This window comes from Branchiostoma floridae, chromosome 4 (assembly GCF_000003815.2).
Source record: "Branchiostoma floridae strain S238N-H82 chromosome 4, Bfl_VNyyK, whole genome shotgun sequence".
Classification (NCBI taxonomy): Eukaryota; Metazoa; Chordata; class Leptocardii; order Amphioxiformes; family Branchiostomatidae; genus Branchiostoma; species Branchiostoma floridae.
Genome location: NC_049982.1, coordinates 19338496 through 19358487, shown reverse-complemented (window position 1 = coordinate 19358487; position 19992 = coordinate 19338496). Strand labels below are relative to the sequence as shown.

Here is a 19992-nt window from a genome sequence, read left to right as displayed (position 1 = left end):
GTGTGATATATCTATTGTGTCAGGTGTCGATATCTGTTATGGAGATTATTAAAAGCCCATAACAGATTTTTTAAACCATTTTAAAATTTTTTTGCAGACAGCTTCAGGTATGTAGGTCAAAGATAAACATTCATGTTAATCATACTCAAGTCAACACTGAAATGCAAATTTGTTTAAGATGGTAAATGTACACCAATTGAGTACAACATCACTTTTAGTTCTCTTAAATTCTTCCAATGTCATTGCTGATTAGACTTGGGCATTATAAACAATCCATAACATGATAGGTAGGGACTGTTTGTACTGGTCTGGAGTATTTTTACGGTTCAAGGCTGATTTGACTGTCTCTCAGAAAAGCGCTAGCGCATCTCAAATCATCGTTATTCGGACAATCCAGTGTTTCCGATAGAAAGATGTGCCTTGTCACTGACCGTTAGGCTCAGTTGGTAAAACATTAATAATCTAAAATTTTCACCCCAAAATAGTTTATTTTCAGGAAACATCAAAGATTATGCACTGCTATAGCGGTAGCTAAAAAATTGGGAGCCAAAACGAAGGGTTTGTGTCATATTTTCAAGGACTATTTTTTGGTAAGGTAAAACAAATTCCAAACTGGAACCTTCTGTGCCATGTTGCAGGTTGGACCAGCACGTTTCCGTGCTCCTGAGCTGCTGTTCAGACCAGACCTGATAGGGGAGGAGTGTGAGGGTCTGCATGAGGTGCTGGCCTTCTCCATACACAAGTCAGACATGGACCTGAGGAGAACACTCTACACCAACATCGTACTGTCGGGAGGATCCACGTTATTTAAAGGTACGTTTTCTGTTGTTGGACACTCATGCCCCCTAGCAGTTGCCACAAAGTTTGCAACTGAATATGTGTGTCAGTGTTTTCTGATGTTTTAACTATGGCCACAAACTAGGACAGCAACCTGTTTGACTGTCCTTGAGCAGTCTAGATTAGGACAACGATTTGATATCACCTCATATACTCACTTTTAACTTAGGATTGCACAAACAATTCCATATAATAAAAGGACTTGAAAGAATTTACAGAACATCTATGTAGTTTTGTTTGATTGTATTCTGAAGACTGGGTAGGCAGAATCTCATTCCTACTCTCTGGTAAAGTATGTAAGTGTCCATTCTCTTTATCAATGCAATTTTACTTTCCCTTTAGGTTTTGGAGACAGACTACTTAGTGAGGTCAAGAAACTAGCACCAAAGGATGTCAAGATTAGGGTGAGTGGTGACCTTTGAGCTCATACTGAAGTTACTGTATTTTTGTCACTTGTTCATTGATGTGAACATGGTCTTACTTTCATACTTTGTCCACTCCAGATTTCTGCACCACAGGAGAGGTTGTATTCCACGTGGATAGGGTAAGAACTAAGATAATGTTCTATATTTGTACATTGCAGTCTTTGTTACCTCCATGAAATGTCATGGAGGTTATATTTTACCCTGCGTTTGTGTGTGTGTGTGTCTGTGTGTGTGTGTGTAAACAAGATAACTCAAGAACGGTTGGGTGGATTGGTTTCATACTTGGTGTGTTGGTAGTGTGTGATGAAAGCTGGAAATGATTAGATTTTTGGCCCCCTAGCGACTCCCCTTGGTACTGCAGCGCAACTTCTGGTTTTGCTATCTCGGACGGTGTTCTGAACATGCTATGGTCACGATTTTTGCGTGTTAGACAGCTCTTGTGCTCAGGAAGAAGTGACATAAGTTTGGGCCCCCTAGCGGCTAGTTCTGGGATAGCAGGGGCATTTCTGTCAAAAACTTCTGAAGAGGATAACTCAAGAAGGGGACAACGGATTTTCATGATTTTTGGTGTATAGGTACCTTAGACAATGTTGTACAGGATGAAATACAGATTATGCAAAATAGGAGTAACTTAACATAATTAATGAGGATATTCTATCCTATCAGTTTTTTCAATGTATCTCTTGTTCCAGATATGCTATGGTCTTGACATTTTGGTGGTAGATAGCTTTCAGTGTCATGACAAAGTGGGGCAAGTTTCAGTCCCCTAACAGTCAATTTTGGAACTGCAGGGGCATTTTTGTCAAGACATTCCAAAGAGGATAACTGCAGAAAGGATTGACGGATTGGCATCATATTAGGCATGCGGGTACCTTAGGCAAAGATGTTCATAATAATATACATGTTATGCAAATGAGAGCTTAATTTGCATAATTAATGAGGAAATTGTATAATTCAATTGTTTTTAATAACTGGACTTCAATAAATGTAACACATGTTAATTATGATGGGTGGAATATAAGCAGATACCAAATATGGTAATGAGAAACTTATTTGCATAATTTATGAAAAAAATTCAAAACTGCTTTATGATTGATGATGGGAATTTTATAATTGTGACATGTGTACGTTAGTCAATGATGAACAACACCATGCATAAATTATGTTAATGTGTTAGTCAATTGCATGAAATTTACGAAAGCTCTAAATTTTCATGGAGGTATGAGGTCGCCGAACTCTAGTTACATACATAAGTTGTAAAGCAGAATTAGGACACGTACATGTACAGATTTAGTATTTGTACACTGCAGTCTTTGATACATACATGAGTTGTAAAGCAGAATTATGACATGTACATTACTACCCAGTTCTGTCAACTGAATTTACGATTCATCTCAGACCTTTTCATCAACACTTATTATGTTCTTTACACTTTACTACTTCCCAGGGGCTCTATATTGGCCTCCCTGGACACCTTCAAGAAGATGTGGGTGTCCAAGAAGGAGTATGACGAAGACGGGGCCCGAGCGATCCACCGCAAGACATTCTAATGTCAGGGAGAGGCAACTAGCTGTAGCATCAAGACAGTTGTGCAGGTCAATCCACACCCAAAGCTCAGTACTGTGTGCAGTGCCATGGAAATCAAGGGGTTCAACAATTCTTCAAATTCAGAAATATGTGAGGCTCCCTTTCTAAGCCTTCTTTAGACTTATTGCTTTGCAAAAATGATGTGCAACTGACCTACTGTTGTCAACAAAATTAAAGTCACGTTGGAAATATGTATATGCATGGGTTTCCTGGATGTATATGGATATGGATGATACCAATATCAGGATGTGATTGGTAAGGAAGTATTAGCTGGTTCCAGTGTAGAGGTAACAACATTGTATCTGAATGTGTTTGGTTTGAAACTAGTGAAGGTATGGGAGATGTTTACAACAAAGTTTCTCAAATTTGATGATATTTTAGAAGGAAATTATCCGTGTCCCCATGTATCAAATCATTTACTGAATGATCTTCTTAAACCTGGCCCTGTTGGTGCCTACTGATCTGCACAAGTGTTATTAATTTGATGTAGCATAGGTAAATGAAAGTTATGGAATGGGTCCAGCCATTGGTGTAGTGTTAGGCAGTGGAAGATTGCTATTCATGTACTACTCCTGTATAATTCTTGAGGTACACATTCATAACTGGTACAATATATCTAGCACAAACTAACATGTACCATATTGTGGTGAGAAAAGTGAGTTGATTTTGGTTTAGACTGACATGAAAATAAAACAATTACAGAGAAGCGTTCTGTAGAATCAGGTTTGAGACATATATATGTTTTGGTAGAATCCGTGGCTGCAAATGTTGGGTTGCCTTTGTCTTTGATAAACCAATGAATCCTACGTAGGTGTTTTGAACTGTGCAAAGTCATGTTGAGAACATGCACACTAGATGATACATTGTTGCTGGTCATTTTTTTTACTGCTCCTCAAGATAGAAAATCGCTGCTGTGGGGGTTATTAGTTTATATATTTAAGGACTTAGTATCATTTTCCAAATTAATTTACAAATCAGGAAAAGCACTGAGCCCTGTGATTAGAAATTTGTACATGATGTAGGTGGTTCAAGAATATCTATATCTTTGTAAACATGAACATTTGGGAAAACATGTGATTAATGTTTTAACTGGGTTTGTTTGTTAACAAACTTGAAGGTTCCTGTGAACTCCTTTGACTTTTTTCCTAAGATTTGGATCAGAGGACAAATCCTAGAACAAAGTAGTCGACTTGAAGTAGCTTACAAACTGATTTTTGCACCTGCATTGTACCATGTGGAAATCCTACTGATAGCTACTTTTACAGGACTTCACAATCCAACACATTTTCAGGGGTAATTTAAGAAAACTATGTAACCTTGTTTTATCAATTCAACTTTGTGTTTTTTGGTCCTTTCAGCTGCGCTGTTTCCCAAATATGAAACCTCATGAAGTTTATGCGACTCCATTAATTACTACTAGCACTTGGTTTAAAAGCTATTCGTCAATCTACTGAAATGAAATGTATTTTGAATATGTCTCCTCATTAATCTTCATGTAGCTTTTACAAACATAACGGGAAGATGCATTCCAGGTAGTCAACAATTGCTCGAACTAGACCCTCTTTGTCAATTATTTATTATCATTTTTAATCATGTATGAGTGTGCTTGCCAACAAGTGTATTGTAGATAAAGCACAGGTTTGTTGTCTTGGGAAAATGTGGGATCTGACATATATAACATACATGAGGTATATGGCAACATAATGTTCGCAGACCTGGCACATTTTATATCCTTGGGAAGCAAACCTGTACTTGTTATGCTCAAAAATTGTCAAAGGCATAGGTGATTTGCAATGCAGAGAATAAATCAGCAGCCATAATTGTATGTTTTGTTTCATTCTTGGTATTTCAAATTCAATGGGTCTTTTCTGCATTTGCTTCTCAACTTATTCAGTAGAAAGTGGAAACAAGTAGTAGTCATGGACTAGGTTTCTTGCACACTCATGTACTATTTACAACTCTTTTGATTTGCTATCTAAACATTTGGGTATTATGTACTGGTCATTGGCCAGGTCATGTGTAGGGGTTGTAGAAAATATGAAAGCAAGCTTTATTGTTCTATATAACCTGTACAAAATTATATTTCCTACAAGTACAAACAACAGACTGACAACATGCTAGTGTTCCAATAACAGCTTTATTTCTACATCTTGTTTCCATATATGCTGTAGCAGCACTAGCTCTTGTATTGAAAGTGCATACAACGTCAAGGATATCTGTACAAAGCAGCAAAAATCAAACACACCTTAGGTGTAAAGACATTAATTAGGTCATCATCTTAAACAATGATTGGCACAAAGACATAAATAACGCTGTGTAGGCTCATACGGAAATAGTACAGGTGCGATAATCAGATTATTATGATGATCACATAAAAAACTGTCCAATATTTTGAGGCACACATTCACAATGTATCAATAGAAATTGGCCAAACTTCTTTTGGGGCCTACTTGCTTCAATGCTTCTGCAATATTGCTAGTGTGAGGTGCTTCAAACTGTATGATGCAATACACTATTAACAACTGCATATTACATTATAGCAGTGCATACTAGCAGAGGTGGCGATCACTTCCAACCTTCCCTTGTTATACAGTCCTATGTGTAGTTAAAATATAATAAAGTTGGGTTGGAGAAAGAAGGGTAAACTCAGATCTGCAAAGTAAAATAAAGCTGCATGTGAAGCTTAGCCCTTCAAAAGCTGAGTGTTAGTTTTTCATCATTCATAGATTCTTCAGTCTGAAGCAAGATATCTGATCTAAAAGAGATCACTAAAAGAAATGCTCATGATCATCATATAAATCAATCATTGTTTGACAAACAATATAAAATCAGGGATCCAACCCACAAATGAATTCCTATATATACCACCAGGATACACCTTGCCATAAACTACATTCTACTAATAAATACTTATGTGCAGAAAGCAGAAATATTCTGCAAGATGACTAGGACTTTGTCCACACATAACCACCAAGAATAAAGTTATCCACCAAATTAGGCCATCATGCATACCTCCATGTTAAAATACATACATCCAATATGGCCAATGACAAACAAGACTCCAAACTAAGGAATGGCAATAATAAAAACAGCCAATTGCAAATCACACAACTCAGGAATGTTGTTATTTGATCATTTGATAATGTTTCCCTCTTCATTGGTATCTAAGTCAAATTAAACCAATGTAGTGTCTGACACTGATGTTGAAGTAAAATTGATTGCAAATTCTATCCTGTTACTGGTACTAGTGGTAGCACATTGCATAAATCCACTTGGTATATACATGTGCACTCAACAGAATACATTTGTACATACTGTGACATCAGACTAATGTTCTACAACAGAACTTAAGTAACAGAGATCAAGAGAAAGAAGATATCTGTTCCCAATTTTAAGGTTAGGCCCAATCAATTCAATACAGATAAATGTGTCGTTTTTATTGTATATCATGATGCAAGAAGCTCTCATTGTACATTAAGCGTCTTGCGGTGATGCCAACAAGACTTGTACAACCAGTCACAAGATTTCCTGGTCTAAAAGTTACACATGTATCTGTGTCTACCTGATCTCAAAAGACTGACAGCTAACATCTAACCCTGTAGCAAACCACATAGTCCTTAATACTTCTCAGCCATTATCAACACAATCAGTGATGACCACCCTGTGAATGGATGGCACCCCTTGCCATGACCGTTAACATCGCTGTAGTTTTCCCAGATGAAACCTGACCTCTCATACTCCACATACAGGTTATGGATGAGGTTACGCCTCAGTTCTTTGTATGTGTCTGCAGCTTGGGACTGGTACGGTCCCTTTATGTTGGAGTAATGATGTAACGCCCGCACTGCGAGGAAGTTCATGTTGATCCATATCTGTCCCCTCCAGTACGGAGGGTCATGTTCTGTGTTGTATTTCATGTACAAGGGGTCTGTCTTGGCTAGGGATCTCAGGCCGTACTTTGTCCACAAGAGTTGGGGGTTTTTCAGGTCCGTAAGAATCTTGCCCAGTTTTGGAGATTTGGGGTCCACAATTTGTAGGAGGAAAGGGAACAAACTGACATAGCCGAATGAGTTGACAAACTTGTCCGTTGGTTGCTCCCCCTTGAGGACTCTGTACATCTTGCCTTTTGGGACAGGTTGTCGTCTCATCCCAGGTTTGGGTGGGGGTGGGAGGGGTACTTTTTCACGTTCTAGCACAACCCCTTTGGTGTGCTTTCCATAGTCAGAAAACAGTTGTTTCTCTGGAGACCAGTGCAGTTTTTCTAGCAGAGCATTGTCTGTCAGGAGCTTGTGTGTTGCCTCGTACTCCTCTCCTGGCTCGCCGATCACTTTTGCAATGTCTGCCATCACACCAGATGCAAGCGCCATCCAGCAGCGAAGATCGATGTGGCGCTCGCTGTCTGACGGGTGGGAGGCACGAGGGTAGTCATCCAAGCCTGACGTCAGGGTGAGAGGGTTGAGCTGTTGGTTTTTGTTGGCACCTGGATCCCTCCCCCTCCATCTGTAGGATGATGGTTCGTTCCCAAGCTGTGATGTGTTGAACCAGTTGTACCATGTCTTCAGACGGGGGAACATCCGCTTCAGGAGGAGGATGTCCTCCTCACTCCTGTTGCTGGCCAAGTCCTTCATCAGTGACTGGATGGGGAGGAAGAGAGTGGGAGGATTGGCATTCTGGTTCTTCTGCACAACAAACTCGGCCGGCACTTTACTTCTTGCCTCACTGCCGAGAATCTGTTCCCTCGGGATCCAGCCCTCCATGTTCATCAAGTCTAGCCAATGACTGAGGATCTCCTTGCTTATTGCCGTGTCCCATTTGCTGATGAGAAGTTGGTGGAACCCCTCGTCCCAGAGGAATCCCCGAGGGAAGAAGGACCTGGATGGGACAGCTGTGTAGAGGGGTGCCTCCCAATACTCCACAGGTTCTTCATTATACGGAGACTGCACCAGGGACTTTCCTCGGAAGTAACCTATCCCCCCTACCATGTTACTGACAGCTGCCTTGGCAAACCGCAGGTTCTTCTCCGTGTATCCTCTCCTGTTCAAGCCGAAGGTGTTTTCAAACTTCTCATCAAATGCCACCTTGTACTTCTCCAGTTCCCTGGTTAGTTCCATACCCACAAGTCTGGTGTTCCTCGACGTGAAGCTTTCCGACTCAAACACGACTTCCAGAACACACGGGACCTCCAGAGTGACCTGATGAACAAGCACGTTGGCTTTGAGGTCGGGCATGTTACTCCTCTTGATAAGGTCCCCGGCCAGCCCGTACTGGATGCGCGTCTTGTTGAACAGTAATCTGCGCATCCCGTGTTCCACGGAACTCTTCAGGAGATCCAGACGCGGGGAGTACGAGACCAGATGGTGGTACGTAATGTTCTTTCTCGACACCTTTGGGAAGGACATGCGGAACTTTCCCAGCTCCTCGGTCTGTCCTGTGATGGCGACCAGGCGGTTGTTTTCGAGGACGGGTTGTATCGTGCCCTGTCCGTCCGTCGCTGCATAGAACAGGAAAGACACCGTAGGGATACTGATGCTCTTGGACTTCTGTGGAACAAATGAGAAACATTGCTCATTAATATGAACACATGGAACAAAGAGAAGAACTTTGCTATTTACAAATTATTACATGTTATATAAAATTATGATTCCTGCAACTGCAATCAAATCTGACTACATAAAACTCACTGAAATGCCACAGACATAAGACATAGCCTCAATGTCAAAATAAAATGTGTATTGAAAGATGAATAAATCTCCAAGTGGTTGAAATGGTTGAGTGAGTAAAATTGGATAAATAGAGACCATGGGTGTAATTTTAGTTTTTATTAAGTGCCACAACTACAGCATACATCAGTGGCATAGTTTGTGGCAAAAGCACCTGTTTAATGTTCCAGTTTCATGGCAGTATTAAGGGCCAATGTCCTATGTACATACATGTATACTCCATGTTATATGCATAGTTAACTTAAAGGTTGACAAATTCTTGAACTGCATACATCTAACTATTGTAAGAGCACACATGCATATTTCTAGACCCCAACACTGAGCAAGCTTGTGCAACAAGTAAAACAGAGCATTTTAGTGCAACCGATCTGAGAGATTGTCTATTCCTACTGTGCATATCTTTCGCCACATGCAGTCCCTATGTCAACAAGTACACAGTCAGAACATTTTGTACTTTCTCAATCAACCAATTAGGTTAAGCTTTACTAGCCTTTAGCAGAAAGGTATTTCACAAATGTGTTTGACAAATTAATGGTGCATGAAAGATTCTGCTTTTTTCCACCACAACATAGTTAACTTTGAGAAGTTGTGGTTTTAAAATTAAACCAAGGAAAACAATTGGGGCATGAAAAATCTGCAATGGAAACTCAAGTGCAGCTCATCCTGACATACCATAAACGTATGCACCAAAGCCTCTAAATCAAGTAAACCTTCCTCAAAAGTAGTCAAAAACTCCTCTTCAATCTGTGAAGCGATGTAATGATATACAGAGCATTCAACATGCTGTTCCTCTGTATCTAAAAGAATTGAGCCATTGCAATTGGGGTGGTTCACCATAATCATCTGGTATATTTTGCCAGCCAGTAGGTACCCAAAGTATGAGTAATGAGGCTGTTTAACGTGGTCGAGGCACCTCCTCGAGCACGGGACCCCGTTTTACGTCCCTCCCGGAAGACAATTTCGTGGAAAACTTCGTGAGGCTACAGCAATCCGGACGTCCTTAGTTGGTCCCCCATCCAAGCACTGTCCAGACCGCGCGTTGCTTAACTTCCGAGATCGAGGGATCCGGTGTACCAATGCGCCACGCGGCCGTAGCATAAGTATAAGGCTACTTTCATAAAGAAGTATGGCTATATCCAAGATTTCACAAGTTTTCGTCTTTCGGGAGGGACGTGAAAAGGGGGTCCCATGTTCGAGGTGCCTTGAGCACATTAATCAGCCTCATTACTCAAAATTGGGTACCCACTGCTACACCAGATGTATTATAATTTATTATTATTATCAATTATACCAGGATATAAGAGTTGGTGTATTGGCTGACTAAGCAAAGCAGGATCTAACCTTGAGGATTGTATTGTATAACAAAAGCAAACAAGGAAAGTCTGCCTATTGACCTGGGTCAGGCTCAAGGCCATGTCCTGATGAAGACAAGGCCTTATTTCATCAACACCTTCTGTAGACATAGGATATAGAACGAATATAGGAACCATGCAACATTGCCTCCTGAATAAGAACATTCTGGATCAACCAAGATGTCTGGATCTGTTCCTTAGCACAATGTAAGAGGAAGTGAAGACATGTGGACAGAATTATAGTATTTATACTTAAATTATAGACTGATGACAAGTGCCTATGGCTGGAATGTCACATGTCAATGAACTAGCTCCAAAAAACTCTCAAGAGGTATCTCAGCTTCTCAAGCAATACTTGTGTCCAACTGACCTTTTAGATCTAGTAAAATGTTCTTACCATTATTTAGAAATTATTGGAAATTTCATGTTTCACATCATGAATATATGCAAAGTTCTGCACAACCAGGGAACTACTTACACAGTGTAGAAAGTTCAAAGGACAATTCGTAATAACTTAAATAAGTAATATGTTTTAGACAAATAATGACAAATATTTGAAAGCATTTGTAAATGAATAATTATGATGAATGACAACATATGGGATGAAATCAGCAATTGCAATGGTCAATATTCTTCGAGACTCTTGAGGTTGGATATGTTGACAGATGTGGGGAGATAAGGCCTAGGAAAAAAAACGTTGTGTTTCCTGTTTCCCTACCCACCCTAAAAAAACCTGCCGACCCTAGACTTTTTTTTGGGTGGGCAGTGGAGTCACATAGCTTCCAGTTAGAATTTTCATTCAGCCTGCTTCCTATTGAAGTAAAATACTGCTTGTCCCATCTAATGAAGGATAAATGTATCTATCATGCAAGTTTGACATTGAAAGACAAGTGTCATCATGTATTTCAGTTTACTTTGTTCAAGTGTATTGTAATATGTATCAGTAGAGTTTTGGCCAGCCTAAAAAAAATAAAAGAAAAAAAAAGATAATCCCTACCTACCGACCCTAATTTTTTCCTAGGCCTAAATGTGTTAGATATTATGGACAGGGCTAGCCAAGATAAGGCCACACAAGAACACTACCCTGCCAAGTAAAATACATGTACTCCAAAAGCTCAAATTTACCACCCAATGATTGGATGAGGGAACCGGACGTGACCTGGGTGTGTCTGATAGGTCTGGTGGGTGTGTCTGCCCAATCAACCAATACCAACAGTGATCTGACAGGTGTGAGCCAATGGTTAAACATACAAACCACATGGCACAGTCTGACACACTGTGTACAACATGGGACCTTCCACACATTCAACTTGGCTGGCTACTGATAGTTAAGAGCTGTCTTCCTCTACTGTCTGGATTGGGAAAACTTGTAATGATGCCAACTCATCATCCCAGGGTTGGGGGAGACAGTGAGATTACTTTAGTCTGTCAGGAAACCAAGGCATATCATTGCTTCAATTTGGTACTAGTACTTTGTATTACTGGTATGAACTTTGACAAGCTGATACAGGAATGTCATAATATATAGACTGTAACATAACATATTGATTATTGAACTACAAGGAACCTGGTAGCTACAATAGATTTGATTTGATTTGATTTGATTTATTCGGCTGTATAATCATGAGAAATACAGCCAGGGCTACCCAACTAGCCTGAGGCTATTATCAAGGGCTAGCCCTGGTAACATTACAATATACGTTATACAATAGTATACAGTATACAACAGTATTAACGATACATGTAACTTTGACTACAGAGGTGATCCGTGTTTACAGCTTGACTAGCAGTCGTACGATCTAGAATGTCAGTCTATGATACAAATGATTTTACTCGGTTAGCTATATAAGGCTAGTTAGTCAGCGATTAACACGTTTGAACGCTATAATGTATACGTACTACAGTGCAGATCGTTCAGTAGGAACAGTAGTTGTTGCCATCAATAGCTACTATCAGTATTACAATGAGTATTAGGAAACTATGATATACTTTATCAAGCGTTTACAGAGTATTTGTTATCAGGCGACGTGCGCAGTCTATGTTTGAAGGAGCTGATGGTGCTAGCTGTACGGGTACTACTGGGGAGAGAGTTCCAGAGGGAAATTGCTCTGCTAACAAATGTTCTCTGAGATCGTGTAGTCTTGTATGCAGGAGTAGTCAAATGTTCACTGTTTCTTAGGGGGTAGCGGGAGTCGATAGCAGACGCTCGTGCATGAGGAAGCAGACTTTGCAGGTGTGGGGGGCAACGTCCATTCAACAGTTTGTACATAGTTACTGCAGTGTGGAACTTGCGTCGGTACTGTAGTGACGGTAGGGCTAGTTCGGAGTAGAGACGTTCGTATGAAGGGTACGGTAGTCCGGAGTGGCCACTAATAATCCTGGTGGTTTGGTACTGGACAGATTCCAGAATCTTTTGGTCACGTTTGGTAAGGCCGGCCCAGACAATGTCAGCATACTCTAGACTTGGTCTTGTGATCATAGTGTATAGCCTGAGAAGTAGATTCTTCGGAATCTTCTTCCGTAGAGCACATAGTAGTCCGGAAGATCGCCTAGCCTTTGTTGAGATGATCTCTACGTGTGTTGACCAGGACAGGGTATTTGTGACAGTGACGCCTAGGTGTTTATGACTGGTGACAACCTGTAAAACAGTTCCTCCTAGGATCACAGGAGGAATCGATCGTGGAAGGGCGCGAGACGTAATAAACATGACTTTGCACTTGTCTATATTAGCCTCTAGTTTCCATTTTGAGAGCCAGGTTGACACAGAGCTCAACTCACTGTTTAGTGATGCGACTACGCGGTCGATAGAGCGGTGGCAAGAAGACAGTGATGTATCGTCGGCAAATAGGTTTGTTTGACACTGTGTAAGGCTGGTGGCCAGATCGTTGATGTAAAGTATAAAAAGTGTCGGTCCGAGGACGGATCCTTGCGGCACTCCGGCTAATGGAGACTTCCATTCGGAGCCTACTCCCTGAATGACGACACGTTGTCGTCTATCGGAGAGATAGCTGGTGAACCAGTTGAGCATGGGGCCATTAATCCCGTATGCTTTTAATTTAGCAAGAAGTCCTGCGTGCCAGACCTTGTCAAAGGCCTTTCGGAGGTCAAGAAATACGCAGCCTACAATTTGTCCTCTATCCATGGCGTCGGTCCATTCCTCCATTAGTCGGCACAGCTGCAGTGCGGTGTTGTCAAGTGGTCTAAATCCGCTCTGGTGGTCAGTCAGTATCGGATTTATATGGGCAATTAGTCGCTTGTTCACCAGGGTTTCCATAACCTTTGACACTGCGCTCAGTAGTGATATAGGCCTGTAGTTGTTTGAGACGTGGCGGCTACCGGCTTTGTGAATGATAACGTTACCAGATAATTACTGTAAAACATTGTTCTTCTGATAAGACAGCAACTTTATTAGTACTGGCATCTCCTGGAGGAGGCTGAGTTTTGACTAGACTAGACTAGAGGCAAATGTTATGCCAAAGCAGGATCTACTGACAGTGTAGTAAATGTAATAAGTTGACCTCTACATCTGTACAAGTAGAGATGTCAAAGTTCAAACTGCACAAACATCACATGTGGTACATATGGCTCACAAATATCAGATCCAGTCCCTTTGGCAAGGACCAGCGTTCCCGCCAGGCATACGTCTTTACGTCTTTGGACGCATTTTTTTCTGGAAAGACGCACTCGGCTCAGCTGAATGCGTCCATTAAAAAATATGAAAGAAAGGCTGACCTGTACCACCAGTGTACAAAATGTATCTGGAATCTTTTAAAAAATCTGTCTTTATACGAAGGAATCCTACCTTTACAATTTATACTTCAAATTCTTCACTTTCCGGTCATCCTAGTAGTCTGGGCATGGGGCGGAGCGCGGCACGTTTTACAACTAGCGGACCCATGTGCGACACACCCAGCCACGCGCCAGTCTGAGCTGTCCGTTGCGCAATGTAATTTTTTGTAGTCCGTGAAATACGTCTGACAGTCAGCATTCTTTAACACTCGAAGAAATCTTATGCAGACTTTATATTCTGATATTAACATGATACTTACTTGTCCTCAGTTTCACGTATTTGTTAAAGATTTGTGGGTAATACTAGTATTGAACAAGCAAACTGCTCTGCGCGAGTGCTGCACATCTCAACAAAAGTTCTCACACTGTGGGCAGTTGATTGGCAGTCGGTATCTTTGACAACAGGCCGCTAGCGCCAAGCAGTCTAGATTGGCCACCAGGTCCAAATCCAATCATCTTAATAACCAATCAGCGTTTGATAAATGTAATGTTGCACTCTGTTATTGGTCACCGGAAAAAAAACAAAAGTTACCGAGTATTAGCGCACGTGACGTTGGTAGCCGCCCGTGTCGTCTGGCAACTTGAGTTTCTTCCCTAGCTGCTAACAAAAAACGGTGCGCGGTAAATAAGTGAAGAATCCAAAACTATACACTTTATTTCTTATTTACAAAATTTCTTTTATTTCAAAAAGACAAAATTTGCGGCAGAAAAGGGGCCGCAATATTGTTGTCAAGCGTCGATCCGAGTCGGCTGTGCACTCCGTGGCACATGGCACGGCACGCCCCCCTCCCCAGACGGACCGTCGATCGCAGCGCCGTCTTTCTGGCTACTGCTTCAAGGTTACACCGGCAATGATTACTGCCAAAGAGGCAGCAGATCGTCCTCCTCGAGTAATGTATAACGTTCTTGATCTATTTAAAAAGAAATCCAGCCAAAGATTTCACGCCGAAAACGGGGTTACCTGAGGTCGCAGGAACAAACGCACGCTCGTGGAAAATGACGGCAAGGCCTTGTAAAACCCCACCGATTCAAAAAATTTGACTAAAATCATCGGGCAAAATAGAAAAAAGACACAAAGTGTGATGGCGCCATTATTTTATCGTCTCGGAAAAATTTTTGATGCGGGAGGGCGCAACATCGATCGCACGAGGTAACGTTAGACATTTTTTTTTTTCAATGACGGAAAAAAAATTGGCAGAATTTTTTTCACGGGCTGACGGACAGGCTAGGCCGCTAGAGCCCTGTTTCGAAGCATCAAAAATCCAAAATTTTCATATAGATATGTCTGGACAAATAATACCCGGGCCAGATCACGGAAGGCTGATTCCCTGTGCTTACAGTTTTTTTTAATATAACGTATTTTGATGAAGAGGGTGGTCGTCGATAACTGAAAATGGGAGTAAAAGAGGCAACCGACATCCAATCTCAAGTGCATGATTATCCTCTCAAATTGCAGGAAATTGTGTTCTAGAAGGTTTGAAAATCCAAATTTTCCCGGGGGAGCATGCCCCCGGACCCCCCTAAAATGCGAGCGCCTGCGGCGCTCGTCTCGCCCCTCCCAAATATTGGGACGCATACTTTCAAAAACCTGGCGGGAACGCTGGCAAGGACAACTTTAATAGCCTACCCAGGTAACAATATTTTCTCCATTGTTGTCGTCTCGGAAATCCTCAAGAACGATTTTAACCTGGAGTCTGCTACTATCGAGAGAGCTCACAGAGACGGCAAAGGTTTTCGCGGTAAGCCATCCCACATTCTGACCAAAATGTTGTCGTACAGAGACAAGGTAGCTGTCATGGTAAAAGCCAAGAGTGCACTGAGTGAAAAGGAATACTATATAGTCGATGATTTAACGAAAGATGATCTGAGGGAAAAGAAAAAGTGGAAAGCTGAGGTGGCCGCAGCGTACAGCAGAGGAGAAAAATGGCGATTTTTCGCTGGAAAATGGAGAGGTGGGGACGGTGTCCCTATCAAGTTTTCAGATAAGGCCTAATTATCTGGACTAACGGAGTGTCGACGTATCCTTCTTTGGATTTATTCTCCACTATGTTGACAGAGTGGCATTCTTTTATTTTACTGTAATCTTGAATTTATCAAAGTTGGTTACGAGATGTTGGAGAAGTATGACTGGAATTTCTTCAACGTGTACGAACACGCATCTCAGTTCAGCGGACTCATTTGAATATGAATGGAATGTTCAAGGTACAAAAACTACCTCGGCGTCATAAACTGGAAGAAAACGTGCTATATTTCTGTCATCTCCTGGAAAATACGCCTTGAATTAACGATGGAAGGTAGTCAAGGAAAATCGGACATAAAATATTCGACTACTGGGCGACAAACAAGTTTGTTATGATTCTGTTTTTCTCTTGAATAAGAGCACTTATTCCGAACAGCTGCAGATACATGTGACTAGGATTTGTTATGTAAACTGATTTATGTGAACAGCTGACTAAGGAATTTCGGAGATACAGTCGTCCGCGGAAACGGGTGATGAGAGGACCTTGACTTGCGACAACACACACTTTCAAACTTTCCCAGGAGGATTATAGTAGGCTCCTAGAACTGCATCATTATTACAAAGAAAAGAAGAACACACGCCGATACAACTTACCTTTGTTGGTTTGTTTTTCTGTTACTTTTCTATTTTCCGTCTCATAGCAGATATTGTGCTTAAAAACTGCAATTGTTATCCGGACAATAGGTCCTTTATTTTCATGTCCTGTAACTGTTCTATCTTTGTGGCAAGCCCCAATATTGTTTCATTAAGATCAAGGGTTACATGATTAGTTCATATAAGTTAGAATGTGTCTCGATCAATGTCAGAGGCCTTAACGATGTATTTAAAAGGAGAAACTTATTTAGATGGTTACATGCGAAAAAGTATGATGTAATCTTTCTTCAAGAAACCTTTTCGTCAGCCAAATGTGAAAAATATTGGTCACAGGAATGGGGAGGTAAGACCATTATGGCACATGGTACAGTCCATAGCAAAGGTGTTATGATTATGTTTAATCCAAGGATGTCTCTCCATACAGTTGCATGTAAAATAGACAGTGAAGGCAGGTTCATTTTTGCTAATATACAAGTACAAAATAAGAAATTTAGTTTGATCAATGTTTACGCGCCTAATAATGAAACTCTACAGATTGCCTTCTTTCAAAATTTAAAACATAACATTACCCACTTCTGTGAAGGAGATATTTTGCTTGGAGGAGATCTAAACATAGCTCTACAGGTGTACGATAAGGAGGGAGGCAAGCCTGTAATAGAAAAAAAACATGTTATCAAAGAGATAGAGTCATTAATGGATTGCTTTTCCCTAAAGGATATATGGAGAGAACAAAACTTGAATACAAGACGATATACTTGGAATAACGCAGATTATTCCATTAAATGCAGGTTAGATTATTGGTTGATAGAGGTAAATGAAGATAAGATTGCTAAAACCGACATAATAAATGCACCTGTTCCAGACCACAGGGCTATATCATTAACCCTTACGTCTCCCTGTTATAAACCAAGAGGTCCTGGGTTTTGGAAGTTTAATAACTCTTTATTGTCTGATGAAACATTTACAGTCCAGTTGAAAAATAAAATTGTTGTATGTAGCCGATATTATTCATATATAAACGACCTGTCTTTAAAATGGGATATGATAAAACTGGAAATTAGAGGGTTTACCATAAAATATGCAAAACAAAAAGCCAAGGAAAATAGAGGTTTGGAAAGAGAACTAGAACTCCAACTTAACGAACTACAGAAAGACTGTGACTTAAACCCGACAAAAATAGCTTTGTCAAACCTTACAAAAGTAAAACAAAAATTAAGTGAGATTCACACTCAAAGAACAAAAGGGGCAATGATTAGAAGTAAAAGTAAATGGTGTGAAGAAGGGGAGAGGAACACAAGATATTTTCTAAATTTAGAAAGGAGAAATTACGAACAAAAAAACATTACTGAAATTATAAAAGAAGACGACACAGTTGTTACAAACGCAAAACAAATTTTGTTATTACAAGCTGAATATTATAAAAAAATGTACACATCATCCAACTGTGATCCAAACAAGATAGAATTTTTACCCTTCTTTCAACCAAACAACATACCAAAATTATCTGACATAGAAAAAAAAAGATGTGAAGGGGAAATCCTTAAAAGGGAGCTTAATATTGCCTTGCAGCAACTGAATAGGAAAAAAAATAAATCCCCAGGAAGCGATGGTTTAACAACAGAATTCTACGTACATTTCTGGCAGTACTTAGACAAAGACCTCCTTTTAGCTGCAAATTATGCCTTTAGAAAAGGTGAATTACCAGTGTCACAGAAACGAGGAGTAATTCATTTAATACCAAAAAAGGATAGCGACTTAAGGAAACTTGGAAATTGGCGCCCCATTACACTTTTAAATGTTGATTATAAACTCATAAGTAAAACTTTAGCGAATAGACTAGAACCTCTCTTGCCAAAGTTGATACATACAGATCAAACAGGTTTTATAAAAGGAAGACAAATATTCACTAATATAAGACATATTGCTGATTTCATGGAGTACACAAAAACGCATAATTTGCCTGCCCTTGCCTTATTCATCGACTTTAAAAAAGCCTTCGATACAATTGAGCGTAAAGTTATCATTAAAACATTAGAAACAATGAATCTTGGAAAAAACTTCATTGACTGGGTCAAACTACTGTACAAAAATGCTATTAGTTGTGTTATTAACAACGGTTTTTCGTCGCCGTGGTTTGATGTAAGTAGAGGGGTAAGGCAGGGTGATCCACTTTCAGCATATCTATTTAACTTAGTGATTGAAGTTGTAGCCTGTAGAATAAGGGCCGATCCTTCTGTCGAAGGTATATCGATCTATGGCTGCAAGCGAAAACTATCCATGTATGCTGATGATTTAACCGGTCTTGTCAAAGATGAAAACTCCGCTAAAAGCTTACTAGACATTCTAGATCATTTTAAACTCTGTAGTGGCCTAGAGGTCAGTAAAAAAAAAACTAAAGCTATGTGGATGGGAGCAAGCAGACATAGGATCGATGAGCCTTTGGAGGTTCTGTGGCCACGTGGGCCTATATATGCACTGGGTACTTATTTCTCATACAACCAGGAAGACTGTGATAAGTTAAACTTTGATTATCACCTGAAAGCTATGGAGAAACTGTTAAATGTATGGAGGATAAGAGATCTAACTACAATTGGGAGAATTGTTCTTGTTAAAACACTTGGTATTTCTAAACTAATTTATAATTGTACGGTTCTGCCGGTTCCCGCTGGCTTTTCTGAGAAAGTAAATGGTTATATTTTCAAATTTATTTGGGATGAAAAAAAGCCAAAGGTGAAAATGAAGACAGTAATAGGGAAAAAAGACCAAGGTGGTCTAACTATGGTGGATTTTTCCATTAAATGTAAAGCCCTTAAGGCGTCATGGATTAAGAGACTCGAGAAAAGTGAAAGTTGTTCCTATATGTTAAGTCAGTGGGGAGGGAAATTACTATTTCAATGTAACTATGATATAACATGTTTAGATCTATCTAATTTACCATTGTTCTACTGTCAAGTACTGCAGGCTTGGCAGTCGATTGTGCAATCGGTTCCGAAATCTAAAGATGACATAAGTAAACAAATTATCTGGAATAACAGATTTATATTAGTAGGCCGGAAATCTGTATTGTACAACCGGTGGTGCCAAGCTGGTATTCTGAAAATATGTGATGTTATGTCAAGCGATGGTAACTTCCTAACATTGGGTGAGCTGGCCCAGAAACATGAAATAGTCTTTACACCTGTTGATATGCTCAGATACTCTAGCCTGAAGTCAGCTATCCCAAATGGTTGGAAAAATACAGTAAAAAAGGATCAGCTCGGTGATTCGGTGGAAAACACCATCGCTTCTCAGGCCTTCTCTTGTAAACAATTATATGATATATATTTAAAACAAACATTTGAACCCCCAACGGGCCAAGATGAATTGTTAAGCGTTCTAGAAAATGAAAACAACTTGGAAAAAGTGTATTTATTACCTTTTACATGTACTAAGAATGTTAAACTACAGTACTTTCAGTATAAGATCATACATAGATTTTTGCCGACAAATTGCTATTTAAAGAAAATCAAAGTTACAGACTCAGATAAATGTCCTTTTTGTAACAACAAACAAAACCTAAACCACCTCTTTGTAGATTGTGTCTATGTTATTAGTTATTGGAACGACTTTTGCTCATGGTGGCTCAAAACCTTTGCAGAACATATTGTACTCGCCAAGGCTGCTACGGC

The 19992-nt window shown here is 40.1% G+C and overlaps 2 protein-coding genes across 2 annotated transcripts in view; one reads left to right on the top strand and one right to left on the bottom strand.

The window, feature by feature from the left end:
- The window catches only part of LOC118413262 (beta-centractin), a 9285-nt gene extending 4611 nt beyond the window's left edge, over positions 1-4674 (top strand). The window contains exons 10-13 of the mRNA XM_035816511.1: positions 639-813; positions 1180-1241; positions 1341-1381; positions 2710-4674. Coding sequence (XP_035672404.1) covers positions 639-813; positions 1180-1241; positions 1341-1381; positions 2710-2812 — 381 coding nt within the window. The 3' untranslated portion in view covers positions 2813-4674. The remainder of the gene's footprint in view (positions 1-638; positions 814-1179; positions 1242-1340; positions 1382-2709) is intronic.
- Positions 4675-4967: 293 nt separating this feature from the next.
- LOC118413255 (mannosyl-oligosaccharide glucosidase-like) overlaps positions 4968-19992 on the bottom strand; it is a 52579-nt gene continuing 37554 nt past the window's right edge. Inside the window, exon 2 of the mRNA XM_035816502.1 lies at positions 4968-8389. Within this exon, the coding sequence (XP_035672395.1) occupies positions 6467-8389 (1923 nt within the window). The 3' untranslated portion in view covers positions 4968-6466. The remainder of the gene's footprint in view (positions 8390-19992) is intronic.